We start from the raw sequence: 24,684 nt of genomic DNA, 5'->3' as shown, positions 1-24,684 counted from the left end.
AGTTCCAGCAGCTGCTGCAGCAGAAGGACAGGTGAGGGGGGCGGGGGGGGGACGGGGCCCGGCCCGCCGGGTGCTGAGGGAGCGGAGCCCGCCGCCGGAGAGACTTTTCCTGACTGGAAGGGCTGGCCTCGCCGCCTGCAGCGTCTGCCTTTCCACACTGCCCTGCTCCCCGAGAGAGCGTGGGCTTCCCGCCGGGTGACTGCAGCGGGTCCCGAAACCTCAGGCCCTGCGGGAATAAAGGGCGCTTTTGGATTTTTGTCCCGGTCTTCCCCCCAAACGGGGCTCCGCGGTCGACTTCGGGCGTTTGGCGCGAGTTTCGTGAAGGGCCGCTGTCTCCTGAGGGAAACGGGCCCGGTGCTGCCTCAGGGCTGGGCAGAACCTCCGCGGGGACATAAAATAAACCCCTCCAAACAACCCGCAGGCCGGAGAAGGGCTTGGGGTTTGCTTCTTGAGAGACTGTTTTTTAAGCACCCGTATTCTCAGGTGCAGCTTATGAGGCTGTAGGGGAGCTCGGGCGTTCCGACGGGGAGGACTGCTGCAGCTGCAAAACCTTCTGTAGGGGATGGGAGGCCTACATGGGCAGATTGGCAGGAAAATTATGCGAAACAGAATCTGCATGCAATATAAGGATTTTATTTTTCTCCCGAGCCCCAAGGTGTCAACAGAACAAACAATTAGCGTACGACATTTTCAGTGAAAACAGCAGCTTTAGGTTGTTTATTGAGAAACAGCGAGAAACTAAGTGGTTCATCTTTCATGCAACAGGGCTGGTTTCTCATTAATCTGGTTTTATGTGCTGCTAACACGTAACAGGGCTCTCTTTCCATTGGTGTATCTCGGCATGGACCACTGATTCTCTGTAGCCACTGGGCTGTGGCTTGTGGTCTGGTGTTGGAAGCCTTGGGCGCTGGTCATGCAGGGGAAAATTGTGCACATGTTCTGCTTTGGTAGGAAAGAGTTGCAATAGCTACTACTATAATTAAAGGTGAACAGGTACTCAAGTGCCTTACTGAAGACAGAGAGGTTTGGTTATGAAATTTACTTGTTTGTCTTGTTGAATCAGAGGTGTAGTAACTATTATTCTATCTTTTAATCCACTAGCTGAGTGTGTATTTAACTAGGTCTTGTAAGGCACATTAAAATAAGGGGCTGGGTCAAAGACATTTCTACATTGTTTAACTGTTGCATTAGCAAGTGGCCCTTAAGTGAATAAGGAGAGAAAACTGATTAAATGAGTGGTTTAAAAAGGATGATGAAACTACCAGCTTCACATTTGTAAAGACAACATAAGGAAATATGGAAAAATTTTGATTATGGGAAGAAAAAATTAGATTCTTTGAAACTTGCTGCATGACTTTCAGTTTTCTCTCTGGAATTATTCTTCAACTGAATTGTTATGTGGGGACATCCCAGAGGAAAGTCACTCTCACACTCACTGAGGCGTACTGAAATGAAAATGGCTTCAGGAACAAATACAATATTTTGAAGTTATTTTCAACAAAACCCTCAGTAATTCTCTCATTCCCCTTGTCCACAGAACATGATTCAGTTTTCTCTTTAATGGACTTGATTGTTTTATGCGTATTTTTTTGGTCCCAAGATGAATTGATAGCACTGATAACTCTCTTCCTCTACTTCATTTCAAAATGTTTGGCTTTGGGTTTTCTTGCTGCTAAGAAACCAAACAAACCTGTGCTCACAGAGCATAACAAATCCCTCAAATAATAGATTTTTTTTTTTAACTATCTCCCTGTTTCTGGATGGCTGTAGATGTTTAAAAATACCCATTGGCTGACTTCAGGTACCTATATTTAGATTATCAAATGTATTTGAAAATCAATGATAAAAAAAAGTAGTTTTAAACATTCACTTAATAAAGTGGGAAAGGAGAAAGTTTCTTCAAGGAAGTATTTTTCTCTTGAGAAATAAAGCTTAAGAAAAAAAAAGTGCTGAATTTTTAAGGCTATTTTACTGCTAATTTTTTTTTCAAATGGGCTTCCTGATTTTTCCAAACTAACAGAATTACCACTAGTCAGCTGCAACTGCCAGCATTTTGTTGACACTTAATTTCATAGGAGTTCTTGTTTCAGAAAATGAATCTTTCTGACACCGAGTTATTAGTAAGCTTTGCGTTATAGAACAAGTGTAAATTTCAAGTTGTTCTTTTTTTTCCAAAATGAACCTAGATTGTACAGTTGCAAAAGATGAACTGAGCCAATATCTTCATGCTTACAAAATACTTGTGTCTTGGCCCAAATGGAGGGTCACCTACAGAGTAATTATTTTCTGCATATCCCTACCAGGGAATGTCATGCTATTTGGTTCTACAGTCAATAGACTCTTTGTTTTAAAGGTCTACTTTATGAGTCTGTCTCAACCAATTTTTTTTTAATACAGTATAGAAGCAAGACCTTGGGCTTTTTGTATCTCTGCAGAAATTGTATGATATGGCCTTCTGATGTTTTTTCTGCTACTAAAGTTTAAAAAAGTTGTATTAAAGAAAGTTAACTTTATTTTTGGGCCCAGAGCTTTTCCTCCAAAATGTGAAATATGATACAGGAAGAGAAACTTTGGGACTTGTCATAAGCTTTTTGTCACGATCCTCATTTATAGATAATAGTAGAGATTTTAGAAATATATTGGTTGAATGTAAGAAATACTTTCTTTATAATCACTCATGTGCTTCATTTTACTGACTCTCTATTTTCTTAATGTTTTTAATTACTCTTGCTATTTTTCAAGCCTAATTTGAAGTGCTCAGATACCAACAGGGCAGTCTAATTGCAAAATTACACTTGTTCTATGAATGAATTTGTCAACCCCCACCCCCCAAACCCTTGGCGCAAATTAAAGTATGTTGTTCATGAAGATAAAAATTAAGTGCATCACAGCTATGTGTTGGTAAGGAAAGAACAGGCTGTGATGGAATGAGGGTTAAATAACCATATGCTTATTCCTCCTCTACTTGTCATGAGCTGACATTCACGTGAGCAGATGTGTCCCGCTATGCACACTAAATTAAATTGAGCACTTGTGAAATACTTCTTGGTAGCAGGGGAAGAGTATGCATTCCTGCGTTCAGTTAATGGAAGGAAAGTGCATCAAGTTAGTTGTTAGTGCTTTGGCCTGATGGGTAGCCACTATACTAGTTCTATGTTCTCTGTTCTCTTTTCTTCCACTATTTGTTTTTAGCCAGTGGAAGAATTCTCTTGTCCTACTTGTAGTCTAACAGATGTAAAAAATATTTTTTTAAATGTACAGGCATTGTGCAGTTGCAATGACAGCTTGACAACTTCATTCTCTTTAGTTGCAAAATCTGTAATAGATCAAAGTAGAGTAGCCTGTTTTGCGAAGACTAAGGTAACATCACAAAACTTGATTTACAAAAAAAAATATAAAATTTTGTTCATCCTTGATCCATTTGTAACAACTTCCCTGAGCTCTTAATAGTGTCAGTAAACAGTGCATATATAAAGAACGATATTGGAGGAGGTCTCAAAATTGCTATTTCATGTGTAGGATGTGATGAACAAGTACCGGAAGACCAATCCTGGAGCAAAACTCTTGATTACTCTATGAATCAGAGCTTGGTCTGTCTTCTGAAATATTGAACTGCTGCTGGTTTTTTTCATTTTAGAATTTTCTGTCTGTTGTGACTGGGTGTTCTCATACATATAAATGACTTTCACATCCCCCAACCTACCTAATTATTTTCACCTCATTACTTTGTGGCAAAAAATGTTGGTTGCAGCATGATGTGAAGTGCTTGTCCCCGTTGGCTCAGAAGTCGTAATTAAAATGTATCTGTGTGAACTGACAGCTGTAGTAAAGTTCGGAAGACCTATCTGCTGTGAGGACAGATAAAGCTCCTGCACGAGCTACCTGTGCTGTAATCTGCCTCTTCATTTGCCCTGTAGCTGGGCTCCACAAAGAGCATTGCTATGAAAGTTTGCATGCTGAAACAGAGTTTTGCCATGACACGTGGTCTCAGGTTTCTCAAGGAGTCCGTATCAAATCCCATCTATGTGTAAAGAGTAAATCACTTAAATGGGCCTTTACTGGGGTTTAAATGCTGGTGTCAGTTGTGAGCAGTGAAGTCAGTCCAAAGAAGCCTTACAGCTATTTTGTTGTAGTTAGAGAGATGGTTTGCCTTTGGGATCATTGCTGTTGATGACTCGTGTACAGGAGCGTTGGAAGAATCTATACAGGTGACAGCCCTGGAGAAGATGTCTTGAACTGTTCCTGAGCTCAGGTCTAAATTTGCGAGGCTGGTACTTGCAAAACAGAACTGCCTTGTTGTTCCATAAATTAAGTTTTTACTAGCCTGTAAACTTTGCCAGTTTTAATCGGCTTTTGAAGCAGAACCACACTCTGACTGATGGCATGATGAAAAATAAAAAGAGGCTATCCTATTATATTTCTACCAAAGCTTCCTATAATTGCTTTGGAAAATCAGGTTTATGAATTTTAAAGTTCCGTGTCTGAATTGAGTTTAGTGCTGTGTTCAGCATATGTGGTCAGATAACACAGCTGTTAACTGTTCCAATAGGAATGTCGTACTGCCTGCATAGCTATTAAAATTTATAATGAACTTCCATTATTTAGTATTAAAAGACACTAGATGGCTTCTGTGGTATGGTTGACTTGATTTCTGTATCTCTAAGTAGATAAAAGTAGTATATTATATGTCTTTTATTCGTTATCCCCTATTATCTAGTGGTTTTGACTTCAGCAAACCTGAAAAATGGAATGGAAAATCAGATGCAAATATCTTGTTGCTATATCAAAGTGTGTGTGTTTAAGCTCATGAGAACTATCTCATGGTACCCAGCTTGATGGGATTTCTGTTCACATATGTGACTTCTCATCTTTAAATACTGTGTATAATCAATACCAAACCTTCAAGGGAACCTTATTGAAGCTGGAAGAAGTTGAAGCTAATAAAAGCAGAAAATAACATTTCAGCATAAGAATACTGTATTTTTAGAAAAGTCCCAGTAGACTTGCAAAGTTGCTACCTTATTTCCTGCATAAGTAGTAAAGAGGCAATAGTGGCACTGAGAGGAGAAAAGCAACGGCGCAGCTTCTAGCATGAAGCTGCTGAGCTCTGTTGCTCCCAGAGCTTCTGAAGATAGAAGGCTTGCCTGGGAAGAAATGCGGGATGCCCAGGAGTGATTCTGGCTGCTTGGCCTACAGGTGCTGCGAAATCTGCATCCTGTATTGTATGACTTGATCTTTAGTGTTTCTGCTTGTTCTGCTTCCTGTCCGACATTCATATGGGATGACCTTTTACTATCAAAATACAGGATGACGTTTTTCTTTGTATTGCATTACCTTAACAGTGCTGGTTGGGTTTTGGAATGTTTCCTGAAAAAGCATTGAAGCACTCCTCTGTGCAAGTCATAGAAAGTGTTACTGGTTTCACTTGTTTGATTTTCTCTTTTCTCAGGAATGTGGTGTGGGTGGTGGTGGTTTTTGCATATGTTTTTGTTTGTGGGGGGTTTTTTTGCAGGGCGTATCAAACTTTTATATTGCATGATTCTTTTTTAAAAGTAAATGCTGTTACTTTTTTTGTTTTTAATAGGTCCCTTGTAGTTGTCCATTTTTGGGCACCATGGGCTCCTCAGTGTGCTCAAATGAATGAAGTTATGGCAGCACTAGCAAAGGAACACACGCAGGTTACATTTGTGAAGGTAAGTCAAGCAGTTGAGCTTGTTTTAAACAGAGAAGAGCCATTATTACAAAATATGGGTAAAGTTATTTTTGAAATTCCTTTATGGCTTCATGTTTGAAGATGTGAGTTGAACATATGCAAAAGAGGCATCAAAAGTCTGTGGAATGAAAGTTCTAGGTTCATCTTTCCAAACTTGGTATTGCAAGCTTAAATAATACTTTAATTTTATCATGCTGTTTAGAGAAAAAAAATAAATCAGTCTCCTAAGATAACAATGAAGGATTTTTTTTCCACTAGCTACTCCACCTAGCAAATAGTCTTTTAAATTTCTCTGTGCTTGCAGTGTCTCAGTCCTTCAGTTCTGTAGATAGCCATATTTTTAAAGCATGATTTTTATTGCTGGATTTGAGATTAATTTGGCAACACTGTTATTTTCAAGTGTGCTGGAGATTTCATTTGTTCCCGTGATGTTCTTTGTTAACTAAATAGATCTCAGAATTCATAGAGATTTTTTGTCTGATCTTAAAGATGAACAGTAATCTTCAACAAGTTTAAAGGAAGGTAAATTTAAGTCTGTGCAACACTGTCACTCTAAGATGACACTCATAGTGCTGGATGGTATAAACACAAATGAGATGCTATATATTTGTGAGATCATCTTCACATGCTAGTAAGGGAGCCAGTGTGGAGGGAAAAATGAATGCATTTCATCAATGTGCTGTTCGTTTTAAAACAACTTTCTCTTGTTAATGAGACACCTCTGTGATTATGAGGGCAGGGAGTAATGGAGCAGCCAGCTGTGTGTGAGTATTTTAATTTGATTTCTTAACAGCCTTTAGGTTTTGTGTTTGTTTTTTTCCAATGATTCCTCTCTCAGTTGGTATTTCTGTTAAACATAAGGGCAGAACTATGTTAATGGCAGTATTTTATCGCTTAGAGCTTCAGAAGACCAATTTTCAACATTTTGAAAATTCAAGATGCTTATATTTATGTAGAGTTGCTATAGCTTTTAGTAAGCCCAAGAAAGTTTGAAAACTCTCAGTTGTCTCTTTATTATTCATATTCATATATTACTTATTTATAAGGTTTATTATTCAGCTGTAATTTATTTTTTAATAACAAGGTTCCAAAGTGATCAAGTGTTGCAGAACTAAGATAATGGCACCTCATTTGCCCCACTCCCTCCTCCCAATATTACTGGTGTACTTGTTTAGAGAAAATAAGCTACTGAAAGACTTGGGTGAATTTTCTTGATAGAATTTTTTTTTTTGGGGGGGGGGGAGAAAGCTTCTCATGATGAATGTTTTTGATTTTGGAAGCTTCTTTGTGGGATTTGGTCTGTATTCCAGAATAGGAAGTCTGCCTTTTAATTGGGAAGAACCTGTTAACTCATCAGATGGTTACAGAGGACTGACCAAGAGTAGTGTACTGCCTTGCAAATCATAAAGTTACATTCTAGAATAGACCTAAGTAATAAATGAACTTCAAAACTGTCAGTAAATCTTGAAGTCTTTCTGAATGTAGTTTCTCATTTTAGTTGTTGCATAGCCTAACTCTAAGATCCTTGGCTTGGTTAAAATATGTCTGTATCCAGAAACAGTTAGAAACAATGTTTTGGAAAGTTGTACCAATAAGAGCAAGTTACTGAAATATGAAATTAAATCTGTTCAGTATGTGTGAACCTCACCAGAGTGGAACTTAAGTATCCAAGTAAGTAGGAAATTTTAGTGGAAAAGAAAATTAATATTATAGGGAGAAGTCATTTAATCATTTGCCACTTGAAAGAGAATAGGTAATTGGAATCTATTTACAGTTTTCAATTTATAGCTTTAGTTTCTCAGTTGATCCTGTTGGAGCGTTGATTTACAGAAGTAGAGGTGAAGCTTGGACTCTCAGTTTTGACTTAGTCTGCTGGGCTGCTTCTGTATTTAGTGAGCTCATTAAGAGCCTGTATAGCTGGAGCAAATCAAAACATGCTGTAATACTACAGTATTCAGAGGTTCACTACATTTTGGTTAATAGTGGAACAATCATGGTATTTTCTAAAATGCATAAGGATGGACAGAGACGGGCAGGAGCAAACTGTTAAGTAGCTCTCTCGATGCTTGTTCATTCACTGTATGGTTTGTGGAATAAGAATTTGAAAGGCTTTTTCTCCTGTGCACTGGATTGCAGTTTTCTGTTTGAAACATTTAGATCTATTACCACTTTTTTAACCATTAACTGCAGTTGTTGCAGAGCTAGTGTCTTAAACAGCCTTGTACTAGATCTTCTGTCACTCAAGTAAGCTTTTAGCCTATGCACAGAAAATAACAAATTTGAGTTAATTAAAAGATATATTTTCTTGACAAATTACTACACTATATAATTTCAAGGTATGCATTTGAATGCTGAATAAAATTAGAACCAATAGTTTCAACAAGCTTTCCACTCAATACTTGGTAGCCTTGCAGGAGTTAAAAATAAAATTTAGTAGACATCAATAGCTTATTGAAGAAACACTCCTTTTTTCTTCATAATTTGCAGAAGGCTGCAAATGTCAGTCATGATATACTGCCCCTTGAAATTAGTCAATAGAGCAAACAGCAAGAATTGCTGTGGGCAGAAAATAAGCACTGTAATCATGACATAACTGGGGTCAATGATTTATGGATTTCAATATAGTAGTAGCTGCATATGATTGAAAATTTACTAGGTCACTAGTGCACCAAAAATTTTATTCGCAGCCTGCGGGCATCTTTTGAAATGTGCAACAAAATAAAAACCTCTGAACCTGTTTTGACACTGTGTAGGCTCAGTGGATGACACGCCAACCCAGTGAGTCTCATTTAAATGCAAATGTGTCACAAACTTCTGCGTCAAATCCTTTTTAAATGTATAAAATGCCTAGAAGAACATTCTAGACAGGATTTACATCCACAGTCAAACTTTAAAGAAGATTACGAAAATAATCTTTTTCTCTGGGTTTTTTTTTGTTTGTTTGTTTTTTTGGTTTTTTAGCTGGAAGCTGAAGCTGTGCCTGAAGTATCTGAAAAATACGAAATTAGTTCTGTTCCAACATTCTTATTCTTTAAGGTAAGAGAAAATGGATTTAAGAGAAAATGGATTCCATGTGGACTCTTAATATGTATACTTTTTTTAATACTGCTACCAGAAGAGCAGAACCTTAAGTACTTTCTCAGTGAAGAAACACTTATGTATCTGATTTAAGTCTATCCAGTGAAACCTAAAAAAGTAGGCAGAAATGGTTCTTACACTTTATACGTAATATTTCAGAGCTTCCTTAATTGCTTTGGGATCCTTACATAGTTTATATTTTAGTTGTCCTACCTTGTATTGGGTCAAAAAAATTTCAGTAATGTTTCCTTGTCTAGCCATACTTCTACAACATGGCAAAAACCCAAGTAAATAATCTTTTGGTAGAAATTACAAGTCCGTCTGGGTCACGTTTGCCTGTGATAATAAAATTAAAAATATTTTCTTTAATAAATTCTTCTAATAGCAAATTTGCTAGCATTAACGGTAGCCAGCCAACAGAATGGTATGAGTCTTGGAACTAAAGACTGGCCAAAAGATCAATACGCTAATCCACCCTGCATCTGAAAATCTATACTTTATATGGTGGTTTTACTATTCTTTTTATTACAGTACAAATTCTGAATTTAATCCTGTAACATGAGCCTGTGTTTTGGTTTCCTTAGAATTCTCAGAAAGTTGACAGATTAGATGGTGCCCATGCCCCAGAGCTGACCAAAAAAGTGCAGCGCCATGCGTCCAGCAGTTCTGTTTCTGCTGGCTCTAATGACAGTGTAAAAGAAGATCTTAATGTGCGTCTAAAGAAACTCATCAATGCTGCCCCTTGCATGCTGTTTATGAAAGGGTCTCCAAAAGAACCTCGCTGTGGTAAGCATTTTCTGAAGTTTGTGTTCAATGTGACAGCACTTGCTTTGGGCTAGTTGTCAGATTTACTCAATTTTGGGAAGATACATCCCAACAGTGTCTTGTATACCTGAAGTATCAATGAAAGTATTTTCATATTGCTTATAAGCAGCTAGAGAATTGCTGTTCTCTTAGTTAAATTTTGGAAATGGAATTGCAGAGATTAGGGGCTTTCTAAAGAATATGTGATGTGCAATGCTATGCTTGAACTAGGACACTTTTCCCGAGGTAGCTCAGTGTTTATTCCTGACATATTTTGTGCATCGAGTTACACATACTGAAAATGTAAAATAGTCTGAAGAGAATGTTTCAATTCAAGGAATAACAAGAATTGCCTAACATCTGGGATCACTGTTGCCATTTGGAAAAAGAAAATAAAACTATCCCAGCTGGTAAAATTTAAAGACCAAGTAGCATGTGTTTCTGCTACAGTGGAAATGCCTTTTCTTAAACCTAGTTCTCTTAACTCTTGCTCACTGTTTAGAGTGGTTGGTTCATAACTAACTTGAAGTGTTGATCTATATGGAAAGCACATGAACAAATATTAAAATGCAAAATTTGTAAGTACTATGAAGCTGCCATCCTTCTGCTCCTGCAGTCTCAAGAAGTTGCACTGATTTCTTTGCTAAGCAAACATGTATCCTGTGGGGCAAATCATATCAGCTACATTGCTGGGCCAAAGAGATGAAGGAATTGTGAAACATAACAGGAGAATAAGAAAAGAACTGGCAATAGGTAACTCCTTACAGCCAAGCTCCTGAAGAAAGGCCCATGGCATATATTTATGGAGCCAATAAAGAGATAACTGCTCAAAAAGTTAAATTGTGATGCAAAACCTCAGTTATTTGTGTCTAAAAACCAATAATGAAAACACTTGTTTTGTCCATCTGTCCATAAATTACAGTAGCATGCACAGGCTTGAAAGATTCGTCATAAATGTTTCTATATAATGACAGAGATGCATGTGAACTAAATGTTTTTAGAACATTTTGAGGAAAGAAATGAGGACTTGTGGAACTATACTTTTTGACCCCTTCTGGTAAGGGCTCAGCAGGTGCATCCTAGAGACAGAGCAGTGCTTCTTGTGTCTAGTCAGGAGTCTACAGATGCTTGGTTTGAACTGTTGGGTGTGGTGATTTATTGATGCTATATTCACATAATTGCCAAATATCCTTGTGGTGTGCATGCACTGCTGTTCTTTCAGCCATGGAAGATCTTGCCACAGTTTTAAGTATTAAATCCAGTTAACAGTTTCAAGGGCAGACATCCCCATGTAGCTGCTTCTTGTGCTTTCTATTGGGCTGTGTCCAGGAAGTTTCCAAAAGTAACTGAGTGCAGAACTATGTAAAGGAAAATGGATGAAATATTATAAAAGGACCTAAAAAACCCTGATTTTATGTGTTCTGTCCCTTTATGTTAATCTGGAAGGATTCAAATTGTCATATCACCATGTGCTGTTAAAAGGGGGGAAAGGGAAGGATAAAGATACGGAACGCATTGATTTGGTGACGTGAGAATAATGCAGATTTGTGATACATGATTTGCCAAACAGCCTCTGCTAATTTGGATTTTATCTGGGAAGACATTCTATTACAGGAGAGCTGTTTACGCAGTTCTATATAGTTCTAGTTATTGAAATTGAGGATTTGGGTCCATAGACTAAATAAGAGTCTTTTCATTAACTTCAGGTGGTTTTGTGTCAGGACCAATGCTTGATAAATGAGGGAGCTGAGCAGAGTGGTAACAGTGGTGAAGCTGCTGGGTGGGCCTGTCTGGATTGAATTACGAAGAGCAGCTTTGGACTGATATTGTGTATATGGGGCAGGAAAGGAGGAGAGTCTGCTGTCAAGTGCTCTTAATTGGAGGGAGTTTAGTATGTACTGCCCTTTTCGAGAAGGAAGGTTTATGTGTAAAAGTCATAAAACAATATTTGAAAGAGAAGCAGTGGTTAAAGCATGTCAAATATATATGTCAATCTGGGCCATTTGCTGTAGAGGGTAATCCTGCCTTGGCAGAGTGAGAGGAGTCTTGTAACTTGGTCCAGGCTACTTCAGGTTGATGAAGCACTTGCTTACAGCTTGTGTGCAGCTTTTCTTATTGCCTCTGCCTTCCGTACCTAAGTGTACTTTCAGCTGCTTTTAAAATATTTGCATGCCATTTTACAATCTGCTTTTTCAGGTGTTGCTGTGAAAGGGTTACAGAAATACGAGAGGAAGTGCAAGATCCTGTATGTACTGAGGCTTCACATACTGTATTGGGCTTCTACTGTGTTGGTACCTGCACACTCTATTTTTCTGCTTCTTTTTCCCTTTCTAATTTCGAGGTGGCTGTTTCATTTCAATGCACTAACAGGTCCCAGAATCACTTTGGTAGAAATGGTTTCAGAAATAACCATAGATTTCAGAACTTCCACATTCATTATGCTGTTGTGTCGTAGGTTGGGATTCTAGCAGTTTGTGCATAGGCATTTGCTCCTACAAAGAGCTGATGAAGTTCCATCTATTTATGTATAGATAATTCTGTATTTGTATTATGTAGTAGTACAGTTATAGGTGTGTGAAAGTTACATACCATCATAGGAATTTATAGATAATTTTGCAGGAATGGAAATTTTGGCTTATTCAGAAGTAGACTCGGCAAGTCTACCTGTACGTAATAGAGCACTGCTCTGATGAGCTCCTGATATTTATGAGTGCATTTGAGGTGTCTACAGTTTAGCTTATTCAGATACACGTGCTTTAAGTTTAATTGTGTTGGATGCTAATGTGGGACTATTGTTAATGAACCTGCTGTGCTTATGCTGTGAGTTGTTTGGCAGGTGTGTGGCAAGCTGTCGGAGCAGAGCGTGGTTCTTGCTATGTCCATGGTGAGCTCAAAGGTGTTGTGCAGGCAGTGGTGAGTCTCCCCTGCACTGCTTGTGTGCCCAGGTTCTCTATTATACCTGAGTCAGCCTCTGTGTCGGCGTGATCAATTCATGGCACTGGCACACTGTTTCTCCTTTGGATTTCTGCAGGTGTTCGGTAGAGAGCTGGCTTTCTAAAGGGCATTGAGCAGAACACTGGGCAGATTTTAAAGTTACGTAGAGAAAAGACCCTTTACTGTTTCTTATGTGTTTGAATTTTTGATGGGAGAGCATTGTGAGGCTATTTGAAAAAAAACCAAAACCAACAAACAAAAAAACCCCACAAAAAACACAAGCAAAAAAAGACATCGAGGCATCAAGGTTTAGGATCAAGGCACCCCATGAAAAATGCACAGGAGGTACTTACCTAAATAGAGGTACGTTGGAAGTATTCAAATGTAGTGCAACACATGAAATAATCTGAATTTACAGCTCTTACTTTTGCAGTTAAATACTGTGCCTGCTTTAGATTGCTGTGGTAGTTTCTGGCAATAGTTGGGTGATGTTAGTAAGTTGGGTCCATTAAATTTCCTAGAATAGACAGTCTTTTTCAAGGTAAAGGTAATTTAACATTTTGTCAAAGATGATATGGATCTGTTATAACAGTAGTAGGAGTAATAGAAATAAAATTAACTAAAAGGAGCCATGCTTGTTTAAAGGTGAAAATACTTTTGAATTATACCTATTTTGATACAAATAATAGTCTTGCACTCAAGACTTCAGTGCAATTGGCAAGTAGAGGGAACCCTATCCAGCAGTGTATTTTGGGATAATCTTGTAGTTTGTAATTTCTTCCTTGGAAAAGCCAGCTAAGCATAGTGTAAAGTAAGGTTTGTGCCCTTGGCTATGTGTTTACTGGCAATTGTATGTGGGTACTATGTACGTTGTATTATTTCAGCGAATTCATTTGGACTGTGGCAGTATTTATTTGCTTCATCAATACCATAATTTATTTAGGGTGTTTTTATTGGTGTAGAATCTGGAGTGGCATTTGTGATCATCTAGATAACTGCTTAAAACATTTTGTTAGCAGTTTAATTATTCCTTGTAATGCATGTATGGCATTTCTTCAGAAATTCAACCTAAATCTTTTGTTACGAAAGTAAAGCTGTTCTGGCGCTTCATCCCTAAGCATAACACTTCCAGACTGCTACCATAACCCTTCAAAATGAAACACAACCAATCAATCTTTCTAGTTTGCATGTAATTGCCTACAGCTAAAATAAAGCTTTTTTTTTCCCCAGTTCCTTACAGTAGAAATGAGTTAATATATTGGCGATGGAATAACCATCAGCAATCAGCCTTTAGCTGTTTACTAATGAACTCCCAGATGTATGAAAAATTTCAGAATCTGTGTTTTACTTCAGGCTGTACATGAACTTAACACTTCAGTTGTAGAAAGAAAAGCAACTTAGATGCTGTACATATAAATACTGCTACTTCATATCTCAATAAATTGCAGATCATGAAAAGTGCAGAAAGCTGTAGTAAAAATCCATATTTCAAAAACTAATAGGTGGTCTTGCAAGCTGAAATCAAAGGTTATTCTTCTATGGCACTTTGATTCTTTTTCCCATTTAAAGCGTCTTTATTTTTCTATTCCTTTATTAAAGCCTTTAAGCATTGTCTTTTTTTTTTAATATTTGTATAGAGGTTTTAATTTGTCTGCACAGCATTTGTTGGAATTCTTTGAGGGAATTGGTAGGATTGCAGGGGCATTTGAATCCAAACCAGAATGAGTTGGCAATGATATAACACACACATTATTATCACATTGATTTATGGACAAATTCTCATGGATCCTTTTTGCAAACCATATGATAGTGTTGTCTAGGAGGCTTCTACTTCCTTAGAAGGGATGTGCATGCAAGCAACAGTGGCAGGTGTTGAAATACTGTAGGATAAAGACCACGTGTTAGAAATAAAGCAAAACTCCAAAATCTTTCAAAGTGTTGCAATGTGCTTAGTGTTTTTTCCTGATGAGCATAATTTTCATAGCAGGGCAAATAGCTTATGGAGGAACAGTGGAGTTGTGAATCAAGATTTGATCACCAGTCCTAAAGGTCAAGGCATTGGCTCCCTTGTGTTGTAAAGTGCAGCAGACCTCTTCTCATCTGTTTTCTTACGGAGTAAATATCTGGAACACACTGTGAAACATCCAGTAGGCTGATGTCTTCTCTGGAGGACTGTTTGTGCTTCCGCATCAGTGGCAGTGTTAAGTGAATGAAGATGACTTTGAACATCGGGCTAAGGTTTCCTTTCAAGTTACTCCATAAAGAGTGGACTTGTTGACATAAAGGGTACAGACTAGGTGTGGGTGGTGTGTATGTGTGTGTTTTGGTTTTTAAAGTGATCTTGAAGAGTTTCTGTAGAGACTAATGATTTAAAAAACTAATTTATCTTCTTTAAAAAAAATAATCAATGTTTCACTTTAATGAGAATGGTGAATTTAAAATAGAGTTGAAGGAGAATTGTTTGAAAGTGAAATTTCATGTGGGTTTCCCTCTAGTGTAAGAAGATTCAGGTGATTATGGACTGTAAATTCCATAATGTTAAAATTTTCATACACGCAACTCTTTACAAATAATGTGACTATTTTCTTAGGAAAAGGTGCTTAGTTACAGAAGGGAGAAACTTTTCTTCGCAGCTTGGCCACATAATATACTTAGAAAATCTGGATGTTTACATCATAATATTCAGTGCTTAATATCCTGCTGAGTGTTGTCAGAGTAGGACATAATGAAGATCTGTCATAAAGGAAAACAAAACATGGTATGAAAGTGTCACAAGGGTAGTAAAATAATATTAAGTACTTATGTGAACATAAAGATTTTAAAAAATAAAAAGCAGTCTGCCTTTTACCCTGAAGTAGGAAAGTACGTGATCTTAAAGCAAAAGTAGTAGAAAACATTATAAAAGCCAAGTTTCTAAGTTAAACTAGTGACACAGTAGTGTGTTTAAAACCTGGTTGCCACTTGGTGTGTCAACTTTATCCACATTTGGTGTAGGATAAGTTCAGTAGTAGTTGGAGGAAGAAATGACAGGGGTAGAGAAAGTGATGTGCAATTAGAGGAATGAAATGAAAGGTACTGAAGATGCTGTTATGGTCATTAAGAAGCTTTTATTCTTTGTGAATGCTCAGTGAAGAAGAGCTGGAAAAGGCAGAATAAGGGAATGCATTTAACTTTGCTTTAATTGTGCGTTGGAACAACAGGAAGGTTACTTGCTCTGTAGCTCTCTAAATAGAGAAGCACCAGACTTGCCAAGTTGTCCATATACTTTGGTTTTGTAATCACAGTAATAAATAAGGTTTTTGCCTGTTTATAATATTTGAGGATATTTACAGAGTAAAGAATAACACACTAGAGCTGTTTTGAACTTACCATCTAGAAGAATTGCATTTTTTAAATGAATAAGGTTTCATACAGACGTGGGAATGCTTTGTTTAAAATTATATGTAATTACTCTTTTTGTGCTTGCAGGTTTCAGTAAACAAATGGTGGAGATACTGAACAAACATGGTATTTCATTTAGCAGTTTTGACATTTTTTCTGATGAAGAAGTTCGTCAGGGTCTGAAAAAATATTCTAATTGGCCGACTTACCCTCAGCTGTATGTATCTGGAGAGCTTATAGGTGGACTTGATATTGTCAAGGTTAGAAACTGAGACATTTTTAATCTTGCTAGTTGTCAGAAGCACGTTTTTCTTGCTTTTTACATCTGATTTTTCTTCTCCCCAATCTCCCTAGGAGCTTGAGGCATCTGGAGAGCTGGACACAGTCTGTCCGAAGGCACAGAAGTTGGAGGACAGGTGTGATGTATTATGTCATTATTTTAAGGGTGTCTGTTTTTGAGGTTTCCTCTATGTTCATTTATATAGAGGGAACCCCTATATAAATTCCTGTTCTTTGACTTTATCAGAAGTGTGCCAAGATTTTCTTTAATTACAGAACAGCTGCAGCTGTTTAATATGGTCTGTTTCCTATACAGTAAGCATCACTTAATATAAAGCTATACTGTTCCAGTAGGCTTTGCTCTTATTGTATTTGTAGTTTTTAAATTTTTAATTATAGCAGGAATATATAGATTCCTTCTTGCCTCTCTTTTAAGAATTTATTCTTTAAAGATAACTGGGAAAATCATCTTTTAAACATTAGTAGCTTTTGTTACCTTCATTTAGTGTAGACTTCATAACTATGGTGTCACTGGAGAAAACATCTAGGCTTGTCTCCTCATTTTTCTTGACTACTCATGTCCTTCAGTTCCTGTTTTCTTTCACCTTGGCAAAATGAATATATGCTGCAGCAGTAGGAAGTGTGTTGCTTCCTGAATCAGATGTAGTATCTAGAAACCAATTTGTTGTCCTTTAACCTTCCCATTTGAAGCTTCACTTGTTTGAAATTCTGATGTGCCCCAGGCAGTCAAGCTCCAGATCTCTGACAAGTCATTCTGTTTGAGAAGTTGCTAGTAGATGTGACTTTTTTTCTAGTTTTTATGTGAATAGTGCCATTAAGACATGCAAAGGGGGGCTGGTTTACCAAGAAGGTGGCCTGTACCTTGAAGGCAAATATGTTAGCATAGATTCCCACTTGCTGTCTGAGGATGGTAAGCACAAGTTTTACAGTGCTCTAGATGTGACTGGTTCTGGTTCTTTTGCCTTCTCAGCACAGTGGAGAAATAACTTAATGCAAGCCATTTCAATATAGTGATAAAGTAGTCGTACTTCTACAGCTGTGTATTTACTAATTCATTTTTAATTTGTTCTGTGGGCTGATGTTTATTTTTTGTTACTCTAGTAGGGTAACTTGTAAATTGTTTCACCAAGGCCACAAAAAACAATCACTACCTTTTGCAATTTGAGATTAAATTATAGGTAAAGATGCGATTGTCTCAGTATGGCCTTTGAAAACCTTATTTTAGAAAGTTTCCTCTAGTCTCTTCCTTCCTTTTTGCAAGCTTGCATAAGCTGCAACTTTATTGAATGTATACATAGTTTTTTTGCTTTGCTTAATTATTTTGGGGAAAGAAGGTAATGGGAAATGTCCTCTGCTTACCTAATCTGTTTTAATAGATTAAAATTGTTGGTATAGCTAAATGTCTCCCTAAAGAAGGATCATCATCATCTTTTGAACAGGTGTGTGAAGTTTTTATTAATTTTATCAAATTTTGATGTAGAAGTGGCCTGAAGGAAAACTGGCTAAAAATTTACCAGATAAGTCACAAGTAGCTTCTTGTTCCCTAGTTCGTTCTTCGTCTTTCAATAGGTTTTTGTTTCTTGGGTTAACACATGATGTTTAGCTGAGGTCTGTCTTCTTTTTTCTGGTGACAAGTGGGAAGTTCTTTTTCCATGACACAGATTAGTTTTTCTTTGTAGCTAACCTCATACTTAACTTCTGAGCAACTGACTTCTCTTTCAAACTATATTCACTCTTACCAGTCACTCACAAGAAAAACCCTATGTGATAGTTAGTCAAACATGCTAAGAATTAATAGAATGAAGGGATATCAGTAGTAGAATCTATTTAATGCTAAATTATGTTCCTTTACTCAATGTTTGATCTTTTTCCACCAATTAACTGTGCGTCTTCACTTGAAAATACCCTTGAAAATGAACTCTGGAAATCAGCTTGGTTTCATGAAACGGATCTGACAGCTGGGGAACCAGCTCAGATTACTGTAGCTCACCCTTGCTGTAGCTGTTAGTTTTGCTGTTGCTTTTTGCCCTAAAGACAACTTGGTTACAAAAATTCTTTTGAGGTTTACACATGCAAAGGCTGTAGGTCACCAACAAAACTTCATTTAGTTTTATTTTGCAAAGACCCTGGATTCTCCAGTCTAGAGTCTTTTTGCATTGTGCGAATCGTTCAAAGTGACCTTTTACAGAAAAGGATCACCTGTTATGCATTTTATAGAGGGTAGTTTGCCCTCAGCAGGCAACTGTTGGACGGGAGTCTTTGCTAACTTTTTCCATCAGTTGTCACAGAAAGCCTTTCCTAAAAGGAGAGGGAAAGAGGGGGAGTGTCTGAGGGTCGTGTAGGTAGACCAGAAGTGAGCAGGGCACAGTGAGGCAAAACAGACCTATTCCTGAATTTCAGGAGTCATTAGTCCTTAGTCTGTAAGTCCATAGATCTTATGACTGATGGACAATAGGTGTGGCTCTTACTCTGCAAAAGGCATTCTCACATGGAGAATAAGAAATGCCAAGTATTATATTCAGTATATATATAAAAAAAAGCAGTATGTCACTAAATATAGGCATGGTATTTAAAATATCCTAAAATGATGTTTCTGTTTAAACTTATTGCTGCTTGATACTTAGAGGTCAATCTAGAAAAGTAAATTGTTGCTCTAAAAGTAACAGGATGGTTCAAATTCATTCACTAGAGTTACTGTAAGCAATTTAAATGAATAGCCTTGCTTATAATAATGCTTTAAATGTATTTGGTAAATCTGTAAGGTGCTATCTTTCCACTTTTGCGTTTTGTTTTCCTATTGAAACAAAGGTTGGGATAATAACCGAGCTGTTTTATGTCTTGTCTTTTTATGCCTTCTGTAGGCTTAAAATCTTGATAAACAAAGCTCCTGTGATGCTTTTTATGAAGGGAAGCAAACAGGTAAGATTAAATGTTGCAGAATATATTATATTTAAACAGTTTTTTAAACACTGACAATTACCTTTTTTTCCTTGCTTTCCCTTCTTAATGAAAATTAATGGTGCTGGGAAGATTTGTCTTTTTATTTGGTGCTTCTATAAGCCAGAGAAGAGCAGTCCCTATTTTACCTGATGGATATATATTGGTAAAATGCTAATAGCTGTGTTACGGTAAAATCAGGGAATTTGATGCCCTGCAGTGACATCTGTCAATTGATCTACAATTCAGGAATGAATGGAAGAACTGTTCATGTCCTTTTGGTTTTAGTTATTGATTGTCTTTGCAGATAATGGATTGTCTTCTGATGTTCTGAATGCTTGCCCCTGATGGCTAGCCTGCTTGAGGATTACAGTTTGAGTGTTGCCCAAAACTTTATCTCTGGATACATGTTTCTTGAAATTTCCCTCTATTGACCTAATTGGATTGGGTGTCCTATCCTTTTTAATTTCTCTCACTTTATGCTTTCACAACTGCATTTAAAAAAAGCTGCTAGATGTTTTTAAGGCTAAAGTATAATGCCACATACCATAAACGATCCACTTTCTCATGTGCGTGGAATGGTCTATGCCTGGTGTCTTTAAGCTGCACTTAATTATCTTGCTCACTGAAATGAAGGTAGTGACTGAAGACAGACAACTGCTAACAGTTAGGATTAAAATAATAACAAATGACTGTAAATGAAAAGGTCAGTCTATTGCTTTGTGTTGCATACTCAAACAGAGTAGCCAAGGGAGAAATTATTCCCTTCTGAACAGCAAGGCACTGCAGTTCTTCCTGTCAAAATTACTTGAATGGCACCTAACTCAGACTTTTCATTGGAGTGGTGTACCCTAAACAATAATTGTTGTTAGTGACTGCATGTTATGAGAGTTGTTTATATGGTATTGTTTTTAAAGGGTACAGAGGTAGGGGACTGAGCTCATTCATGTGACTTGTCTTTCCATTTCATTTTCTCATTAGTTCCCTAAGCCTACTCTGTGTATTAACAACAGATACTTTTAAGAGTGTTGTAGGCTGTTTTACTAAGCCATTTCATAGCCACTGGAACCCTGTGGATTAGGCTGACTCACTGAAACAGTGGTGATGAGCTAGATGGTCTTAGGTCTTCTAAAGAGATGCACTTTATCTCCAATAAAACCCTGTGTCTTGCCTATGAAAAGCAAGACTTTGGGCAGGTTGCTTAACATGCGTTGATTTTGCTTGAGCTACTGGTGGAGTGAAATCACCAATAAGAAGATTAAAAATTCAATATCTAAAAAATGATGGGTGTTCTATGTCCTTACACTGTCAATATGAAGAGTTTGCAGTAGATGCTTTCAATTACTAATTTCAGTTGGGAGTTGCCATACATGCAACCTATTTATCAGTTGACTATAGGTTGCTACTCTCTCCAGAATGGAAAGTAAAGGGTAGTGTGTGTCTGAAAATAAAACATGTCTATTTTACAAATGCATATAAGCTATTTATACCCATCATACCTATAGCTTTGGCTTTTCAAATGTTCAGAAAATAATCAAGCCTAACTAGTTTACAAGATAGCATTGCCAAACCCAGAAAACAGATTCACCTTGTATCATTTCATACCACAGCTGAGGAAAGTGTTTAATATTCTCAATGTTTTCATTTATTTCAGCAGAGTATGTAAAGAAAGAGACATTCAGTACTGTTTAAAGCTCAAAGAATATAAAGAGGAATGAAAAAGGGATTAGCAGTATTGCTCATCCAGTAAGGTCATCACTGGCAATAAATTGGTAATAGCTTTGCTGTAGCTTGAGGACCTGGAATTTTGTGGATTAAATATAGCAGATATATGTTTTAACATATGTGTGTTTTGCATTCTAGATGGCAAAATGTGGATTCAGCAAGCAAATTATAGAAATCATAAATAGTACTGGGTACGTAAGTCTTTTGGGTTTGTTTGGTTGTTTTTAATTGAATCTGGGAAGCTGGTTCTGTTTTAAAAACTACATTTTATAAATAAAGAGTTTGGAAAATACTAGTGGAAGACTTCCCCAATATAATTTTCTTTGTTCAAGAGTATTTTAAAATGTCTTTATGTAAAAGCGTATAGTGTAAATCACTACTACGCTTATTTGATACCAAGTCAAATATGGCGTGTCAGATATTAACACTGCTTTAGCACTACTATGTAGTGATTGTCTTGCTCGGATTGAGGAGTTTATTGCAACAGTGAATTTTTCTTTTTTTTTCTGTGATTGTTGACATGAAAGAAATCCTTCCACTCTGGTAAGCAGCACATCTTAGAGAGATCCCTCTTGATCTGTTTCCTTAATCTTGGAGCCTCTCATGTTATCTAGCCTCAGTTTTCCTCTTCAAAGCAGTTCTTTCTGTAGTGAGAGAGATTAGTATCATCTTCCTTTGAATAAACTCCTGTTTCATTTGTACTGCTAGTTAGAGGTTAAGCAGTTGTCTTGATTACTAGATGTTAGAATGGACTTTTTGAGATAACATAACTATATATCAATATACAACTCGGAAATCAGTAGCAGTTAACTCAAATCGTTGTTCCTTGTTACTGGCCCTAGTTCACTTGCAGGAATCTACATACTTGCTGGTTATTGAAGAGTGCTAGTTCTTAGAATACTAGGAATTGCATACCAAAACTCATACATGAATCAACCAGAAATCAAATTTATTTTTGTGTTTTTATGCAAGTGGTATATGAAGATGGTGAAATAGCTGCAGCTGGTTGATTCCAAACTTCCGAAGTATATGTGTGTGGTGGGGTTTTTTTGGTGTGTTTTTTTAATGTTTAAGCTAATAGGGAATGGAATTACTTTGAACACATTTTTTCCAATCAGAGCCTAAGGTATACATTTTAAATATGTGCATTATAAGGAGTTTCCCATGAAATGAGATATTTTTTATATTGCAGTTCTTGGTGCATAAGGTGTTGATTTTTGAGGGTCTTAGATTGCAAAACTACACAGTAGATGATTTTGTTGTGTTTGTTTTTTTTCCCCCCTAGTGTTGATTATGAGACATTTGACATACTGGAAGATGAAGAGGTAATTAAGCTTCTCCATCATTGCGGATTTCATTGTTGCTTTTACTGAGGTTGAAGTTTACATATAAGATTATTTTTCTTAGGTGCGGCAAGGATTAAAAACCTATTCAAACTGGCCAACGTATCCTCAATTATATGTGAAAGGTGAACTTGTTGGAGGGGTGGACATTGTTAAGGTAGGAATGGGAGAATCTTGTTTGTGATGTAAATTGACCATTTGTTTAAAACTGTAGAAATGTGTTCTGCCCATAACATACAGAAATTCCTGTGTAGTGGCCCTAGATCTTGAAACCAAATGACTTGGTTGCTTTTACTGTGACTTCTATTAGCTCAACATACAGTTGAAAGGAGCTCTAAATCTCTAGCATTCTCATATGCCAAGATTTAGCAGTGAAATGTATTTTCTTGACAGCAGTCAGTTACTGCTACTGTAAAGACCATTTTTACCCCATGGGTGCATTTTTACAGGTTTCTCTTCCTAGTTTTACTTCTGACATTGCTTTTCTCAAATAAGGTGGGTGAGACATTTCTTCCTAGCAAACAGTCTCATTCCTGGAAGAAAGTAAGGTTTATTGTAGTTGTTTGAACAGACCCTGAAGCAACAAAAATAGATCTGCATCTGTAACTGTGGTTTTTGATTTTTGTAACAGAGCAGGCACAGTGTTCTAAACCCCAAATACTCTTGAGCCCATTCTTGTCTGAATGTTTTATAGCCAATTCCTCAGACATTGTAACTCCTGGGAAGATACAATCAATAAATCTCATTTAGTTCTAAAAATACTAGTATTACTTAAATTATATAGATTACTTTAATTTTATTTATTTAACAAGTGTGTGGGTTATTTCAGTGATCAGTAAGTATAGTCTTGGGCATTGCAGAGATGCTGTGAAATACTTCTCTCACTGGTATTTAAATGTAATTTGTCTGTTTGCATTGTTGGACTGTATTCACTTCACACTGACTAATTTGTATGGGCAGATGAATGTTGGCAGTATTTTAAAATGCATTCCATAATATAGCAAAACATGTAATAAAATTGAGACAGTTGTTTCTCTTGAGATGTGGGAAAAGAACATATACTCCACAACGTGTTATTTTAAAACTATTTCCTGGTGTTATCTAGCTCTTGAGTAAGTTAACAGCCTTATAATTTGAATTTAAGTCATCAAGGTAATATGGGGAAGCATGTCTTTTTTAGAACTCCTACAACTCTCTTACTGTCTCATTTTAATGTGTAGTAGTAACAATCTTATCAATGGATGGTCATTTTTTCATTTTGTGGAAGGCATTTTGGATGTTGTAAAATTTTGCGTATGCCTAAAATGTATCATGAATTACATCTAGAAGGAGATATACCATGGGATTTACCGGGTAAAGTTGACAACAACCAATTCTTTTGAAGGTGTGTCTTTTAACTAAGTAAGTTTCCTGTCTTACTAAATAGACACAAAACAGAATTTAAATAAAATGTTATGAACTTCAGTGTCTTGGTCAAGAGGGACCTCTAGTGGGTCATCTAGTGCATTCCCTTAATAGCCAGTGGATTGATTTCCTTATCCCTAAACTGTCCCTGTTGAAATCTTGTTAGCATAATCACAAAATGTACATAAAGAATAATTGCTGTATATATTTCTTTACAGGAACTAAAGGAAAGTGGTGAATTGTTGCCTATTCTGAAGGGAGAAAATTAATGGAAAAGGACATCAATGGGAACAGAAATACTTTGAACAATTACTCATTTATAGATTGTATTGGAGCAATACACAACTTAGCCTTGTGGAACTGATAAGGAGTAAATAAAGACAGCTTATGTACTCTGTATTTTGCAAGACCATACTACATATGAAAATGTGTTTCCACTGAAGAGACAAAAATGTCAAGATCTTCAAATACAATTAAAATGTAATGCTAAAGAGCTTTGGGTTTGTTATTACACTCTTTCTGTGTATTCATTGCATCTAGATGTTTAAGAATTAGTAATGACACGACTATCCGTTGCAGTGCTATATAGGACTAAATTACATCTTTTGGGGGGGGGCTCAGCTCTCATTAGGAGAATATTAATGGGTATACCTCTGTGGTATGGAATAATTTTCTGTCACTGTTAATAATTGTTTTCACGTCTAGTGAGCGAGAAAAACACTATTGAAACCTTAATCCAATGCACCATTAGGAAGTTTTTATTAATGAGTTTCAGCTGCATACTATGCATCTTCATTATCTAAGTAGGTACAGTAATTGTTAATTTCAGATGTTCAACCTATTTTAACATAGCTTTTTGGACATATTTAAATTACGGTGGAAATGAGCCAATAAACACAGTGATTAGGCCAGTCTTTGGTGTATCGTCAGCGCTCCTTCAGTTAGATGGAAAGGTTTACTTTCTGGGCTGTGACTTTGGCAATTTAAATCGTGTTAACATATTGAATCTTTCACTTCTCTATTCAGAGGATTGAATTTGTTTTTAATCCTTCTTTCAATACCTGT

At 36.9% G+C, this 24,684-nt stretch overlaps 1 protein-coding gene across 1 annotated transcript; it reads left to right on the top strand.

The window, feature by feature from the left end:
* Window positions 1-2: 2 nt before the first annotated feature.
* GLRX3 (glutaredoxin 3) lies at window positions 3-24,111 on the top strand (the record flags this gene model as incomplete). The annotated part of the gene is made up of 11 exons (XM_010582010.1): window positions 3-31; window positions 5,585-5,693; window positions 8,675-8,749; window positions 9,376-9,577; window positions 15,998-16,170; window positions 16,265-16,326; window positions 19,072-19,129; window positions 21,011-21,063; window positions 22,158-22,197; window positions 22,280-22,372; window positions 23,838-24,111. Coding segments are annotated over 11 exons (945 nt in total), but the record flags the coding sequence as incomplete, so codon positions are not given.
* Window positions 24,112-24,684: the final 573 nt, after the last annotated feature.

The sequence above is a fragment of the Haliaeetus leucocephalus genome, unplaced genomic scaffold (assembly GCF_000737465.1).
Source record: "Haliaeetus leucocephalus isolate CR32 unplaced genomic scaffold, Haliaeetus_leucocephalus-4.0 Scaffold830, whole genome shotgun sequence".
Taxonomy (NCBI): Eukaryota; Metazoa; Chordata; class Aves; order Accipitriformes; family Accipitridae; genus Haliaeetus; species Haliaeetus leucocephalus.
The sequence above is the reverse complement of the archived record's forward strand: the minus strand, read 5'-3'. Positions and strand labels throughout refer to the sequence as shown.